Source organism: Salvelinus fontinalis, chromosome 8 (assembly GCF_029448725.1).
Source record: "Salvelinus fontinalis isolate EN_2023a chromosome 8, ASM2944872v1, whole genome shotgun sequence".
Lineage (NCBI taxonomy): Eukaryota > Metazoa > Chordata > Actinopteri > Salmoniformes > Salmonidae > Salvelinus > Salvelinus fontinalis.
In genome coordinates this window covers 13030303-13043322 of record NC_074672.1, presented here as the reverse complement: position 1 = coordinate 13043322, position 13020 = coordinate 13030303, and the positions used below count along the sequence as shown (strand labels likewise).

Below are 13020 nucleotides of genomic sequence, written 5' to 3'. Positions count from 1 at the left end.
ATGTCATGACTTTAGAAGCTTCTGATAGGCTAATTGATATTATTTGAGTAAATTGGAGGTGTACCTGTGGATGTATTTCAAGGCCTACCTTCAAACTCAGTGCCTCTTTGCTTGACATCATGGGAAAATCAAAAGAAATCAGCCAAGACCTCAGAAAAATAATTGTAGACCTCCACAAGTCTGGTTCATCGTTGAGATCAATTTCCAAACGCCTGAAGGTACCACATTCATCTGTACAAACAATAGTACGCATGTATAAACACCATCGGACCACGCAGCCGTCATACCGCTCAGGAAGGAGACGCGTTCTGTCTCCTAGAGATGAACGTACTTTAGTGCGAAATGTGCAAATCAATCCCAGAATATCACCAAAGGACCTTGTGAAGATGCTGGAGGAAACAGGTACAAAAGTATCTATATCCACAGTAAAACGAGTCCTATATCGACATAACCTGAAAAGCCGCTCAGCAAGGAAGAAGCCACTGCTCCAAAACCGCCATAAAAAAGCCAGACTACGATTTGCAACTGTACATGGGGACAAAGATCGTACTTTTTGGAGAAATGTCCTCTGGTCTGATGAAACAAAAATAGATCTGTTTGGCCATTGTTATGTTTGGAGGAAAAAGGGGGAGGCTTGCAAGCCAAAGAACACCACCCCAACCGTGAAGCACGGGGGTGGCAGCATCATGTTGTGGGGGTGCTTTGCTGCAGGAGGGACTGGTGCACTTCACAAAATAGATGGCATCATGAGGGAGGGAAATGATGTGGATATATTGAAGAAACATCTCAAGACATCAGTCAGGAAGTTAAATCTTGGTTGCAAATGGGTCTTCCAAATGGACAATGACTCCAAGCATACTTCCAAAGTTGTGGCAAAATGGCTTAAGGACAACAAAGTCAAGGTATTGGAGTGGCCATCACAAAGCCCTGACCTCAATCCCATAAAAAACGTGTGCGAGCAAGGAGGCCTACAAACCTGACTGTTACCCCAGCTCTGTCAGGAGGAATGGGCCAAAATTCACCCAATTTATTGTGGGAAGCTTGTGGAAGGCTACCCGAAACGTTTGACCCAAGTTAAACTATTTAAGGGCAATATTACCAAATACTAATTGAGTGTATGTAAACTTCTGACCCACTGGGAATGAGATGAAAGAAAAAAAGCTGAAATAAATCATTCTCTCTACTATTATTCTGACATTTCACATTCTTAAAATAAAGTGGTGATCCTAACTGACCTAAGACAGGGAATTTTTACTAGCATTAAATGTCAGGAATTGTTAAACATTTTGTTTAAATGTATTTGGCTAAGGTGTATGTAAACTACCGACTTCAACTGTAGGAGCTATTATCCGAAAATGACAACATGGACATTTATCAAAATGTAACAAGTACAATTCCTCTCCTCTCTCTCTCTCTCTCTCTACTTCTCCCCTCTCCTACTAGCTTCTGGAGCCTCCACTTACACACTAGACAGTGGCATTGGAACTTTCCCTCTGCCTGACTACAGTAGTGGGGCAGCAGGAAGAAGCCTATCTAAGATGAGGGGGGCTGGAGCTGAGCATGGCTCTTCTGGTTCCCCAGGGAGGGTAGGAAGGAGGGCTAGGACCCTGGACAGAGAACCCTCATCCCTCGAGCAGGGCTATCAACCTCACAGAGAGATGACCACACCGGTACTGTACGGGTCTGTACTGGAGGGGAAAAGCATGAACAGACAGACAGCTGGGGTCATTCATGAAGGTACAGTACTGAGAAATATACATCACAATTCATAATATCAAATACATTATGAAATACGAAATATATCACAATACACTATATCAAATATTCAATACTCAAAAACAAACATATAGGGTATAGCAATCTGATGATTTGGTATAGGAAAAATGTTAATGAGTTTTATACAATAACAATGTACTTTATGTATGGCCTGTTTCATTTAAGAATAAAATGTATTTTGTAACCTTTGCAGACAAAGAAGACTATGGAGCTCACATGCTGTCCCCCCACTCAAAGACCTGGACGTTCCCCAACCCGAAGACCGTTGCAGGGCCCACTGAGGTGTACCTGGCCATGGAGGAAGAGGTGGAGACTGCCCCCTATGGATCCCCATTCAGAGGGGTGGGTTGAAAACATGACAATAATGTCAGACTAACTATTTTCCATTTGAAATATGTGAATTCTTTACAATAATGTGTTCATGAATCATTTAGAATTGGATTATTACAAATTAATTATGGATTTGTGACATTTGTGAACTTTTTACAAATGACTCTTTTCCCTCCCTCCTTCTCTCCGCCCACCTCTCTCTCTCCTCTCTCCACTCCTCTTCCACCTCCTCCTTATAGAAGGCCTGTGGTCCCTCTGTTTCTCGTAACATGGACCCCAGCAGTCTGCCGGTGCCGGCCCAGACAGGGTTGAGCCGACGTGGGAAGATCCGCAGTACGCCCAGTGCCCCAGAGATGGGCCTTGGCCGGGAGACGGGCCTAGAGCTGGTGAGGGAGAGGCCTGAGGAAGCCCTCTCCCCCAGCCGACCCCAGGTCCTAGAGACCCCTGAGTCTCTCAGTGACTCTCTCTACGACAGCCTCTCTTCCTGTGGTAGCCAGGGATGACAGGGGGGGGCAAAGACAGGTGCTTTGCAGATCTTACTGTGGTGCTGACTGAGGCACCTTAATAGAACATGGGATATGGACTGTGCTAAGATATACCCTTTTCACACTATCGTGTCAACCCGAATCATATTGGACTGGCTCGAATATTTTCTTTTCACATTGTCCTTTCCAGAATGGTTTCAGCTTCTATGGTGGATGTGTAACCAGGCCAGCCGGATACAGCTTGGTTCAACCCAGCTTGGTTTGGCTCAGTAGTGTGAAAAGGGTACAAGTGGCACTGACCACCTTTAGAAGAATATGGATAAGGACTGTAATAAGATGGTACCCTTAGGACTTACATGTATGCTTTCTCACCAGCTATGTTTCAAGGTTAACTGGAAAGAAAAACCTCTCCTCAGGATAACTACAACCCAAAGGATATAGACTATTCAGAATAACACTGTTTTATGACGGGAGGTAATTGGAAACACACTCCGCTAACCAAAATAGTTATTTAAATCATTTTAGGATTATGAAATATCAGGACATGATGACAATATCAAACATTCTCTTTGTTGGAATTGAATATGCCTTGTTCAATCTTACTCTGACCCTCACCAAAAGATCTTACTATATTTATTACAGACTACAGAGAGCTGAACACCCTGACCATGCAAGTACTTACTACCAATATGTTCTTCTCTTTTCTTTATCAGTTCACACAATGTACTGATTCCGTTATCTTGAGCTCTTAAAAAATGAATGTTAATGTTTGTGATTTTTCGCTATTGAATAAATACATTACAATTTTTAAGTATACAATTATTTGTTGATGGTGTTGTTCAGATTATGTCTCTGTAACTGACAAGAAAGCTTGTCAATATGTTTTTAGTTTAGCTCACCATTCTTTGAAGGTAATAGATGCCAGCAATAATATTGTGAAAAAGAGATGTGGCTACATTATTGTCCAATTAATACGTATTTGTATTATTTATGTTAAATCAACTCCACATAATTTGGGTAATTGTCAAATTTTTTGTAATATTGTGTAAATGCAGTCACCTGGCTAAAATAGATTATTGTTTAACGCTGGATGTCAATCTTGAACAGCCAAGATGTCAACATACTTTAAAAAATGTTTTTATGATTATTTCTTGTGTTCTCACTGAAGCACAAATAAATACAAGAAAATTACACCATATAACTTGCAATTGAAATGTGTATCAGCATGTTTGCATGCCCTGCAATGAAAAAAAGGCATTTAGTTAAGCATTTTTAAATGTATCAAATTAGATTATCATTATGGCACTTATAAAAGGTGTTTTTCACAGAATACAGATGATCAAAACATGAAAGAAAATACAAATTGGCAAAAGTCTTGCGAGAGAATGCATCGGCAGTTGGTCCATCTATTCTACAGCCTTGACCAGTCCTTTTTGTGCCACAAAAGCTCACCAGTCTGACCATAAAGTGCACTAAATCTTCATGAAAGGTCATCTGAATTACCAAAACGGTACCAAGAGATTGTTTATAAGGTTACTCTTCAAGGTAACATACATAAGTGGAGCAGTAGACAATAATAGAAAAAGCGCAAGGAGAGTGGTGCTCAAGACTATCACAGGTCATGATGTCAGTCACATACTTTCTAGAAACTAAACAAAACAAAAAAGATTGTGGGAATAGCACTGACAACGAACCAAAATATTACGACTTAAATAAAACAATGATTAATCTCCAAAAGCTCATAACAGCCTGCTGAAAAAGCTTGTATTTGTTTTTTTAATGGCAAAAAAACCTACTGTTCAGACAGCTCTGCGAATGTAGGCCTTCATAGAACAACTACTCCGTCTACAGGACAAGCATCATCACTGCAGCAGTAGCTTAAAATACAGCCTTTAACCTCCTTTTGCAAGCTCAAAACAAAGCACAAAAAAAAAACAATATACCATTAGTTAACAAAGAACGACAAATAGTAAAAGGACCAACAGCATTGCAGACAGAGGCTTTGTTGCTGGTTCTGTTCCTTGTCACAGATCATTTTTTATTTGAAACTTCAATTGGATTTCTTCCATTTACTTCTTTTCTTTCTTCTTGTCCTGAAAATATAAAATATTATCACAATTTGCATATTGTGAAATGTGCTTATATGAGGAAAAAGTTAATTATATGATACATATTTTGTCTGTAAAAAATAAATACAAAAATTACCTTCTCATTCATGGCAAGAAGAATCATGAGTTTTCTGAAAATGGTCACAAAGTCGAGGAACAGGTCCACGCAATGCCTTTCAAAAGACAGAAAAACAATTACTTCATTGCAATTACTTGATATATTATTTTTCCATTCTACTACATCAGTAAGTAAAAAGCTTTACGACTGCTTATTTGGTGAAATGTTGACTCACCAGACGTAGTCCTTGTCTCCGTTCTCGGCTTTCTCAATGATGAGCTGAGTGTCGAACAGAACAAAGCCACACATAATGACCAGCCCCATGTACATGTGAGCCTGTTAGTGAAGAGAAGAGCCATGTTACACCTGGGTCACCTTGCTGAGACCTCACAATTATACTACACACTTCCAATGTATGAGTGGAATCACTTCACATCAAAGTCCCGAGATAGATAGATCTATAAATATTTAGGCTACCTTGAAGAGTATTGCTGTTCCAAAGAACATGTTCAACACAGACACAAGGAACAAGATGGACAATCCAGACATCAGAGTCCCTGAGACGACAACAAAGAACACATCAAAGTAGTAAATCACATGGTAATTTTTTTTATATACAATGTATATATAGTGCATTCTGAAAGTATTCAGACCCCTTGAATTTTTACACATTTTGTTACAGCCTTATTCTAAAATGTATTAAATTGTTTTTTCCCCCTCATCAATCAACACAAAATACCCCATAATGACAAAACAAAAACAGGTTTAAACATTTTAGCAAATTTATTTAAAAAAACTGAAATATCACATTTACATAAGTATTAAGACCCTTTACTCAATACTTTGTTGAAGCACCTTTGGCACCAATTACAGCCTCAAGTCTTCTTAGGTATGATACTACAAGCTTAGGACACCTGTATTTGGGGAGTTTATCCCATTTCTCCTCGAGCTCTGTCACGTTGGATGGGGAGCCTCACAGCATAGCTATTTTCAGGTCTCTCCAGAGATTTTCGATCAGGTTCAAGTCTGGGCTCTGGCTGGGCCACTCAAGCACATTCAGATGCTTGTCCCGAAACCATTCCTGCCTTATCTTGGCTGTGTGCTTAGGGTCGTTGTCCTGTTGAAACCTTGGCCCCCAGTCTGACGTCCTGAGTGCTCTGGAGCAAGTTTTCATCAAGGACCTCTCTGCACTTTGCTCTGTCCATCTTTACCTCAATCCTGACTAGTCTCCCAGTCCATGCCGCTGAAAAACATCCCCACAGCATGATGCTGCCACCACCATACTTATACCATAAGGATGGTGCCAGGTTTCCTTCAGACGTGACACTGAGCTTTCGGGCCAAAGAGTTCAATCTTGGTTTCATCAGACCAGAGAATCTTGTTTATCATGGTCTGAGAGTCCTTTAGGTGCCTTTTGGCAAACTCCAAGTGGGCTGTCATGTGCCTTTCACTGAGGAGTGGCTTCCGTCTGGCCACTCTACCATAAAGGCCTGATTGCTGGAGTGCTGCAGAGATGGTTGTCCTTCTGGAAGGTTCTCCCATCTCCACAGAGAAACTCTGAAGCTCTGTCAGAGTGACCGTCAGGTTCTTGATCACCTCCCTGACCAAGGCCCTTCTCCCCCAATTGCTCAGTTTGGCTGGGCGGCCAGCTCTAGGAAGAGTCTTGGTGGTTCCAATCTTCTTCCATTTAAGAATGATGGAGGCTACTGTGTTCTTGGGGACCTTCAATGCTGCAGACATTTTTTGGTACCCTTCCCCAGATCTGTGCCTTGACATTATCCTGTCTCGGAGCTCTACGGAAAATTCCTTCGACCTCATGGCTTGGTTTTTTGCTCTGACATGCACTGTCAACTGGACCTTATATAGACAGGTGTGTGTGCGCCTTTCCAAATCATGTCCAATCATTTGAATTTACCACAGGTGGACTCCAATCAAGTTGTAGAAACATCAATGATGATGAAAATAGGATGACTCAGAGCTCAATTTCGAGTCTCATAGCAAAAGGTCTGAATAGTTATGTAAATAAGGTATTTCTGTTTTTTTTCATTTTTTTTTTCAACATTTCTAAAAACCTGTTTTCTTTTGCCATTATGGGGTATTGTGTGTAGATTAATGAGGAAAAAATTCTATCAATTTTAGAATAAGACTAACGTAACAAAATGTGGAAAAAGGTGTCTGAATACTTTCCGAATGAACTGTATATATCTTGACTAAATTAACATGAATTCTGTGAAATAGGTGAATGACTTATGCTCCTGAAGAGCAAAAGGGTTTAAGTTAAGTGAGTTAACTAGGCTATTGAATAGTGTAGAACATCTTTGTACCTCCCATGTAGAGGTAGCTCCTACGCTTGGCGTACAGAGCACTGAGAGTGAAGCAAATGAAGATGATGGAGGTTCCTAGGAAGGCTGTCACAATGACGCTAGAGAGACCAGATAGGCAAAGACACGTTCTCTTGACTCTTCAATTGAAAAACAAACAGGCTTAAGAAATGATTTCCAACAACATTCAATAGCACCTTGGGTTAATGGTAATGACAAAGTCCATTGCCGGTCCAAGACCAACACCTGGTGAGAAAGAAAAAGTAAATTTGACTGACTAGGCATATTGGCCATAGTGTTCTTCATCAATATTGAGTTTTTGTTCTAATGATACTGAGATATTACAGTCAAGAATAGTCAAAGATTGCTGTCTAGAGCTCTGAGTTTACCTGTGAAGAAAGCAAACCCTGCAAGGATAGCCAGTCTATTATTCTCTGTCTCTGAGTTGTGTGGCATCATGGACAACCAAACCATCATGCCCAGGGAACACAGAAGTGACAGCAAACCACCCTAAAGTAATATGATAAAGCCAGTAGTATTTTGATTAGATATCGCTTCACCATTGACTAACATCTATCTGTTAGTTACTATCTGTTAGCCAATGTTTGTCTATTATTATGGGGTAGTTTGCTTACTGTTTACCTGAAAGAGCCGTGTGACAACATGGACATAGGAGCCTGCTGCAGCCACGAACATGCACACTGCCAAGCTGGAGTAGACATTCTTCAGGTGTAACTGGGTAGAGTGGGAACTGGGAAAAACAACATTGAGTTAACCATGTCAGTAACTTATAAACAGAGCATTATTATTTGCATTGGAAACTTGATTTAGGTCTGCTTACATTTGGGAGAACTTGAAGAGAGCATGAAATTTTATGCTGTGGTCAAATATATTCATATTGAGATCTTGACAGATCTAAAAACAAGTCAAAGTTATTGTTTTGATGGTGGAAATGACAAAGATTGATGTAGCTAACGTTACCAACGATTCTTGACTATAGCCATCTGTGCTGTAGCCGGGCAATTCCATAGTAACGGAATTACACTGAAACTTCGATTTCTTCACTTTCAAATGTATGCCAAACAAAAACAATTGATTTAAAAAAGTTTACCAAACCATATGCACAATGACTACTTTGAACAATTTAAACAGTAAACAGAGCAGCCAACTCTCCCACATCACACCTCATATCAAACGCATTGAAAAGTACTGCATTTATTTTCTTAATTAGTCCATTGAATACGTTTCAACTGTGCTCCAAATCGTTTTGAAATCTTAGCATCTGCGCCTGCAATTTAACATCGTGAGCGGAACCTCTATCATTGTCCTGTTTTACCACAGCACTGTTAACCGTTGCACAATGAAGCATATGATTGGTCTAGTTATGTAAGGGATCAAGGGGATTGGGTGCGCGTTTTAAAGAAACGTCCCTCAACATTAGTAGAGTGGCGCTGAATGGAGAGAGAGAGAACGGTATCGGGTGACTTTATAAAACTGTAAATAGAGCAGCACAGTAGCGCTATTTTATGTTGACAACACAATTAGGTTGCTGTTACTCCCGTCCATATTGCAGAATGCAGCCTTTTGACAGCATGTACTAAAAATCGATTTAATCCACACATGCATTAATCCGGGCTGTGACAACAAAAAGGCAGCAGACAGACCTACAGTATGTTTTAGCAGGGAAGTTTGGTAGGGTGACCTGAACTATGAAAATAATTTAGTCAAACAGATTGTGAACCCAAAAGTGTAAATTTGATTCTAGAGGGGAAAAAATAAATAGAAAAATAATTTGATTAGGTGTTCAGGGCAGATTTATGTAATCTTGTTTTCATGAGTTTTTAATATCTATTTACTTTATTTAGTCTGATCAGTGGAACAATTATCCTGCTTAACAATGGGCTAAAATATAGGGTCAGCAAAACACTACTGTTATTCCCCACACTTGTTTTATTATTCCACTTCTTCATTATTTTTCCAGTGTAATCACATATTTGAAATCTGATATGCCTACTTGTCTTTAAAAATTAATTATATCAGGCTATGTATTTGTGCAGCCCTTCATGGACATTTTTAATAAGTCATACAAATACTGAATGCTCCAGGCCTAAAATATGATTTTGGGACATTTTAGTATTTGTGCACGTGCTAGGCAGAGATGGTAGGGGGATTCACAACTCATAAACACATCATATTTTGTCTATGTAGAGTAAGATGATGGCAAGGATCTTCAACTAGTTTGCATAAACTACCTGAATATTCATTAGATTATGCTTGAAGGTTGGGTGATTGAGAAATTAATTGTTAGCACAAGAACATTTTCAAACACTCAGCACTTGGGAAACATAGATCAAGAGTAGCCAACCCTCCTGAAGTGCATGCAGGGTTTACCCAAATTACAAAATGTTTGTGTCCTTACCTTGAAAACAATATATGGAGAAGGAAACTGCAATATATGATTTGGTTACCCACTGCAATCAAGTATTAACATGAGTATTTCCTGAGCAGAGCCTTTGGGTAGTGGTAACACTCCCCCAGCATGTGCCCCATACAACTTTCCACAACAGGAATCAATCCCTGCTTCCAAGCTTCCCACTGTTTCTCCCATTTGCCAGTCTCTCCATCAAATGTTATTACTGTCTGAATAGTGTCAAACCACTTCAATTTTTTAAAATTAAATTATACTTTCAATTTCATCCCCCAAAAATCTCAAAGTAACAAAGTTGTCAAATGTTCAAAGCATCCTGAATACACCTGACCTGTGGTTTTTATTAGCCATCCTGGTCATAGGCCTAAATCATGTCAAAATAAATATAATTGCACGAAATTAGCTTTAAAACAATATAATTTTCCTGGGGGAGAACCCCCATTCTCCCCATCTAGGGGTTGTGCCATGGGGAATTAAATTCATATAGCAAATCTCAACACAAGCTTTCTTCAAAAGTTAGCAGCCCCGAATAAATAATAATAAAAACATTTACAGGAAAAAAACTGTGCAGATGCTAAATTTACCGTAATTATGTTGCCAATCCCCGTCAGTTTAATTATGTAAACAAACTTTGTATCTGTACAGTTATTCCTGTAAATGTGTTTTTGTAAAATGTTCGGAGGAAATTGTTAAAAGTAGTCTTTGTGCATAGAGTTGTATGGTTTGTTAAACTTTGAAATCAATGGTTTTTGTTTGTAATTTTTTAAGTGAAAAATCTGAGTCCGTTAACGTTACCATGGAATTGTCCAGCTACGTCGTTAATTTAATGTTAACTAGCTAGCTAGAACTTACACTCAAATACATAATGAAAACGTTATAACGAAGAAAATACATACCTAGCTAGCTTTATTTCTTGTATTTTATTTATCTCTACTTTTAATTTTCTTCCTTGTTCACTAATTGTAGCTACTTGTCAATCGATTTGAGCGTCTCAACGTAGCGACATCATCACGTAGCAACAATTATTCAATAGTGCACGCCGCCACCAACTGTACGGGTAATGAACCGAATAAAAAAACTAAAATAATAATCATCATCATCATCATACAAAAGACGAAAACGTCGCTAGTCCGTCGTTGTTATTTGTCCCGATTGCCAAGCTCATGGTTCCTAATAGTAACGCTACACTCATTTTAAAAACCCTTGTAAAACTGACCATCCTACCAATCCTTGACTTCGGTGATGTCATTTACAAAATAGCCTCCAAAACCCTACTCAATAAATTGGATGCAGTCTGTCACAGTGCCATCCGTTTTGTCACCAAAGCCCCATAAACTACCCACCACTGCGACCTGTACACTCTCGTTGGCTGGCCTTCGCTTCATACTCGTCGCCAAACCCACTGGCTCCAGGTCATCTACAAGACCCTGCTAGGTAAAGTCCCCCCTTATCTCAGCTCGCTGGTCACCATAGCAGCACCTACCTGTAGCACGCGCTCCAGCAGGTATATCTCTCTGGTCACCCCCAAAACCAATTCTTCCTTTGGCCGCCTCTCCTTCCAGTTCTCTGCTGCCAATGACTGGAACGAACTACAAAAATCTCTGAAACTGGAAACACTTATCTCCCTCACTAGCTTTAAGCAGCAGCTGTCAGAGCAGCTCACAGATTACTGCACCTGTACATAGCCCATCTATAATTTAGCCCAAACAACTACCTCTTTACCTACTGTATTTATTTATTTATTTTGCTCCTTTGCACCACATTATTTCTATCTCTACTTTGCACTTTCTTCCACTGCAAACCAACCATTCCAGTGTTTTTTACTTGCTATATTGTATTTACTTCGCCACCATGGCCTTTTTAAAAATATTTTTATTTATATATATATTTTGTTTGCCTTCACCTCCCTGCCTTCACCTCCCTTATCGTTGCTCACATTGTATATAGACTTATTTTTCACTGTATTATTGACTGTATGTTTGTTTTACTCCATGTGTAACTATGTGTTGTTGTATGTGTCGAACTGCTTTGCTTTATCTTGGCCAGGTCGCAATTGTAAATGAGAACGTGTTCTCAACTTGCCTACCTGGTTAAATAAAGGTAAAAAAATTAATTACATTTTTTTTTTTTTAAACACTACCCCATTCCACTACTTTGACCATGCCACAGGCCTGGGAGGACAGGACACCACAACACACCCTGTAACACTTCTGAAGTCAAATATCGTATACCCAATTACTTCTCTGCACCACAACATCTATTTTCTCTGATTTACATTCAATTTATGCGGTACAGTTGATAACCATAGCTATGAACGCTAAGAAGCCAACCTTACTGATGCATTATCACTCGTTGACCTATCCCTATGTGCTGGCACAGATGCACTAATCACAGGCATCCTCTCGGGACCCCTCACCCTTGAACCATCCTCCTCTACTTTCTTCACTGCCTCAGCATACGACACCTGCACCTGTCTCTCTCGCAACGGGCAGACACTTCCTCAACCCTACAGTTGACACACAACTTTATCCACCGAAACTACACAATCCTCTGTCCCATGTACTTCCCACATCTTGAAAATGTCCTCCTACATACTGCTGTGACGATCATAAACGGTGCACCTGAAACAGCGCCGTGGATTTAACACAAAAGCCCTAACAGGATAACTGATAACCTAAGATGACTTTGTCGAGTAAAGACTCAAAACTCAAAAGGACTGACAGTGACTCCTGTTTCACCACCGGAACTGCGTCGCACCAAATACGGCGGGCGTCACAAACACCAGAAATCTTCGACTTCAATTGCTCCACCTCCACACTTAACGCTACCCCAGAAAGCACTAATTGCAATGGTGCCATGTTCCTAAAATCAAAGCGAGATAACAGATATTGACCCAAGTTGCGTGACACGGAGAGCCCACTCCCTCTGGTCAGAAGAAACACAAACAAATATCACAAGTCTACTACAGGTTGCCTTCGCTGATTCAACTGCACCCAACTCATTTCCCACCACAAATGGATCCGCCAAAAGGCAAGGATCCACTATCTCAAAAAATGTCCTTCCTACTGGACCCGATACTTCTTTATCATACTCGGGCTCCGAGCTCTTCATCACACCCTCCACTTCACTTAACTCGCACTCATTCACTTCCATTTCACCTCCAGAACTCGGTCTGGCGCACGGCTCACTTTGCACTTGACACCAATCTTCTTCAACACTCCATCTCCATTTTTGACGCCATCTTCCTCAAATTCAACTCCGACCTCTTCTTCATCTTCTTCCCCCTTCCATTCTTCCTAAGAAATCGACCTTTCTGTGTCCGTCTCAATATTCCACTCATCCCAACATTGCTTGCGGCCCACAATCATCTCGACACCAGCCTTGAAGCTGTCCGCTCTCTCTCTCTCTCTCCCTCGGCGTCCAGAGCTATAGCAATAGCAAGCGTATATGCTTGTTTTCTCTCGCTGTCACCCAAAGCCTTTGCTTATTTCGTAGCAAAAAATAATGTACATTT

The 13020-nt window shown here is 40.2% G+C and overlaps 2 protein-coding genes across 13 annotated transcripts in view; one reads left to right on the top strand and one right to left on the bottom strand.

Annotated features, from left to right (window-relative positions):
* Positions 1-3410, top strand: part of nckap5l (NCK-associated protein 5-like) — a 51810-nt gene extending 48400 nt beyond the window's left edge. For all 4 annotated transcript variants that reach the window (XM_055931162.1, XM_055931161.1, XM_055931159.1 and 1 more), the window contains 3 exons: positions 1444-1737; positions 1970-2118; positions 2346-3410. In XM_055931162.1, the coding sequence (XP_055787137.1) occupies positions 1444-1737; positions 1970-2118; positions 2346-2609 (707 nt within the window). In that variant the 3' untranslated portion in view covers positions 2610-3410. The remainder of the gene's footprint in view (positions 1-1443; positions 1738-1969; positions 2119-2345) is intronic.
* Positions 3411-4076: 666 nt separating this feature from the next.
* LOC129860604 (probable Bax inhibitor 1) lies at positions 4077-12974 on the bottom strand. 9 transcript variants are annotated; one of them, XM_055931172.1, is made up of 11 exons: positions 12695-12974; positions 10990-11095; positions 7920-7993; positions 7721-7829; positions 7468-7588; positions 7276-7324; positions 7082-7179; positions 5235-5314; positions 4993-5093; positions 4797-4872; positions 4077-4684 (listed from the first exon to the last, which is right to left on the bottom strand). In XM_055931172.1, exons 3-11 carry the CDS (start codon positions 7973-7975, stop codon positions 4661-4663), a joined length of 714 nt encoding a protein of 237 aa, XP_055787147.1. In that variant the 5' UTR covers positions 7976-7993; positions 10990-11095; positions 12695-12974; the 3' UTR covers positions 4077-4660. The 9 variants fall into 9 exon arrangements, with proteins under 9 accessions (XP_055787147.1, XP_055787144.1, XP_055787146.1 ...); XM_055931169.1 differs by lacking the exon at positions 10990-11095 and having other exon boundaries at positions 12665-12974; XM_055931171.1 differs by lacking the exon at positions 10990-11095.
* Positions 12975-13020: the final 46 nt, after the last annotated feature.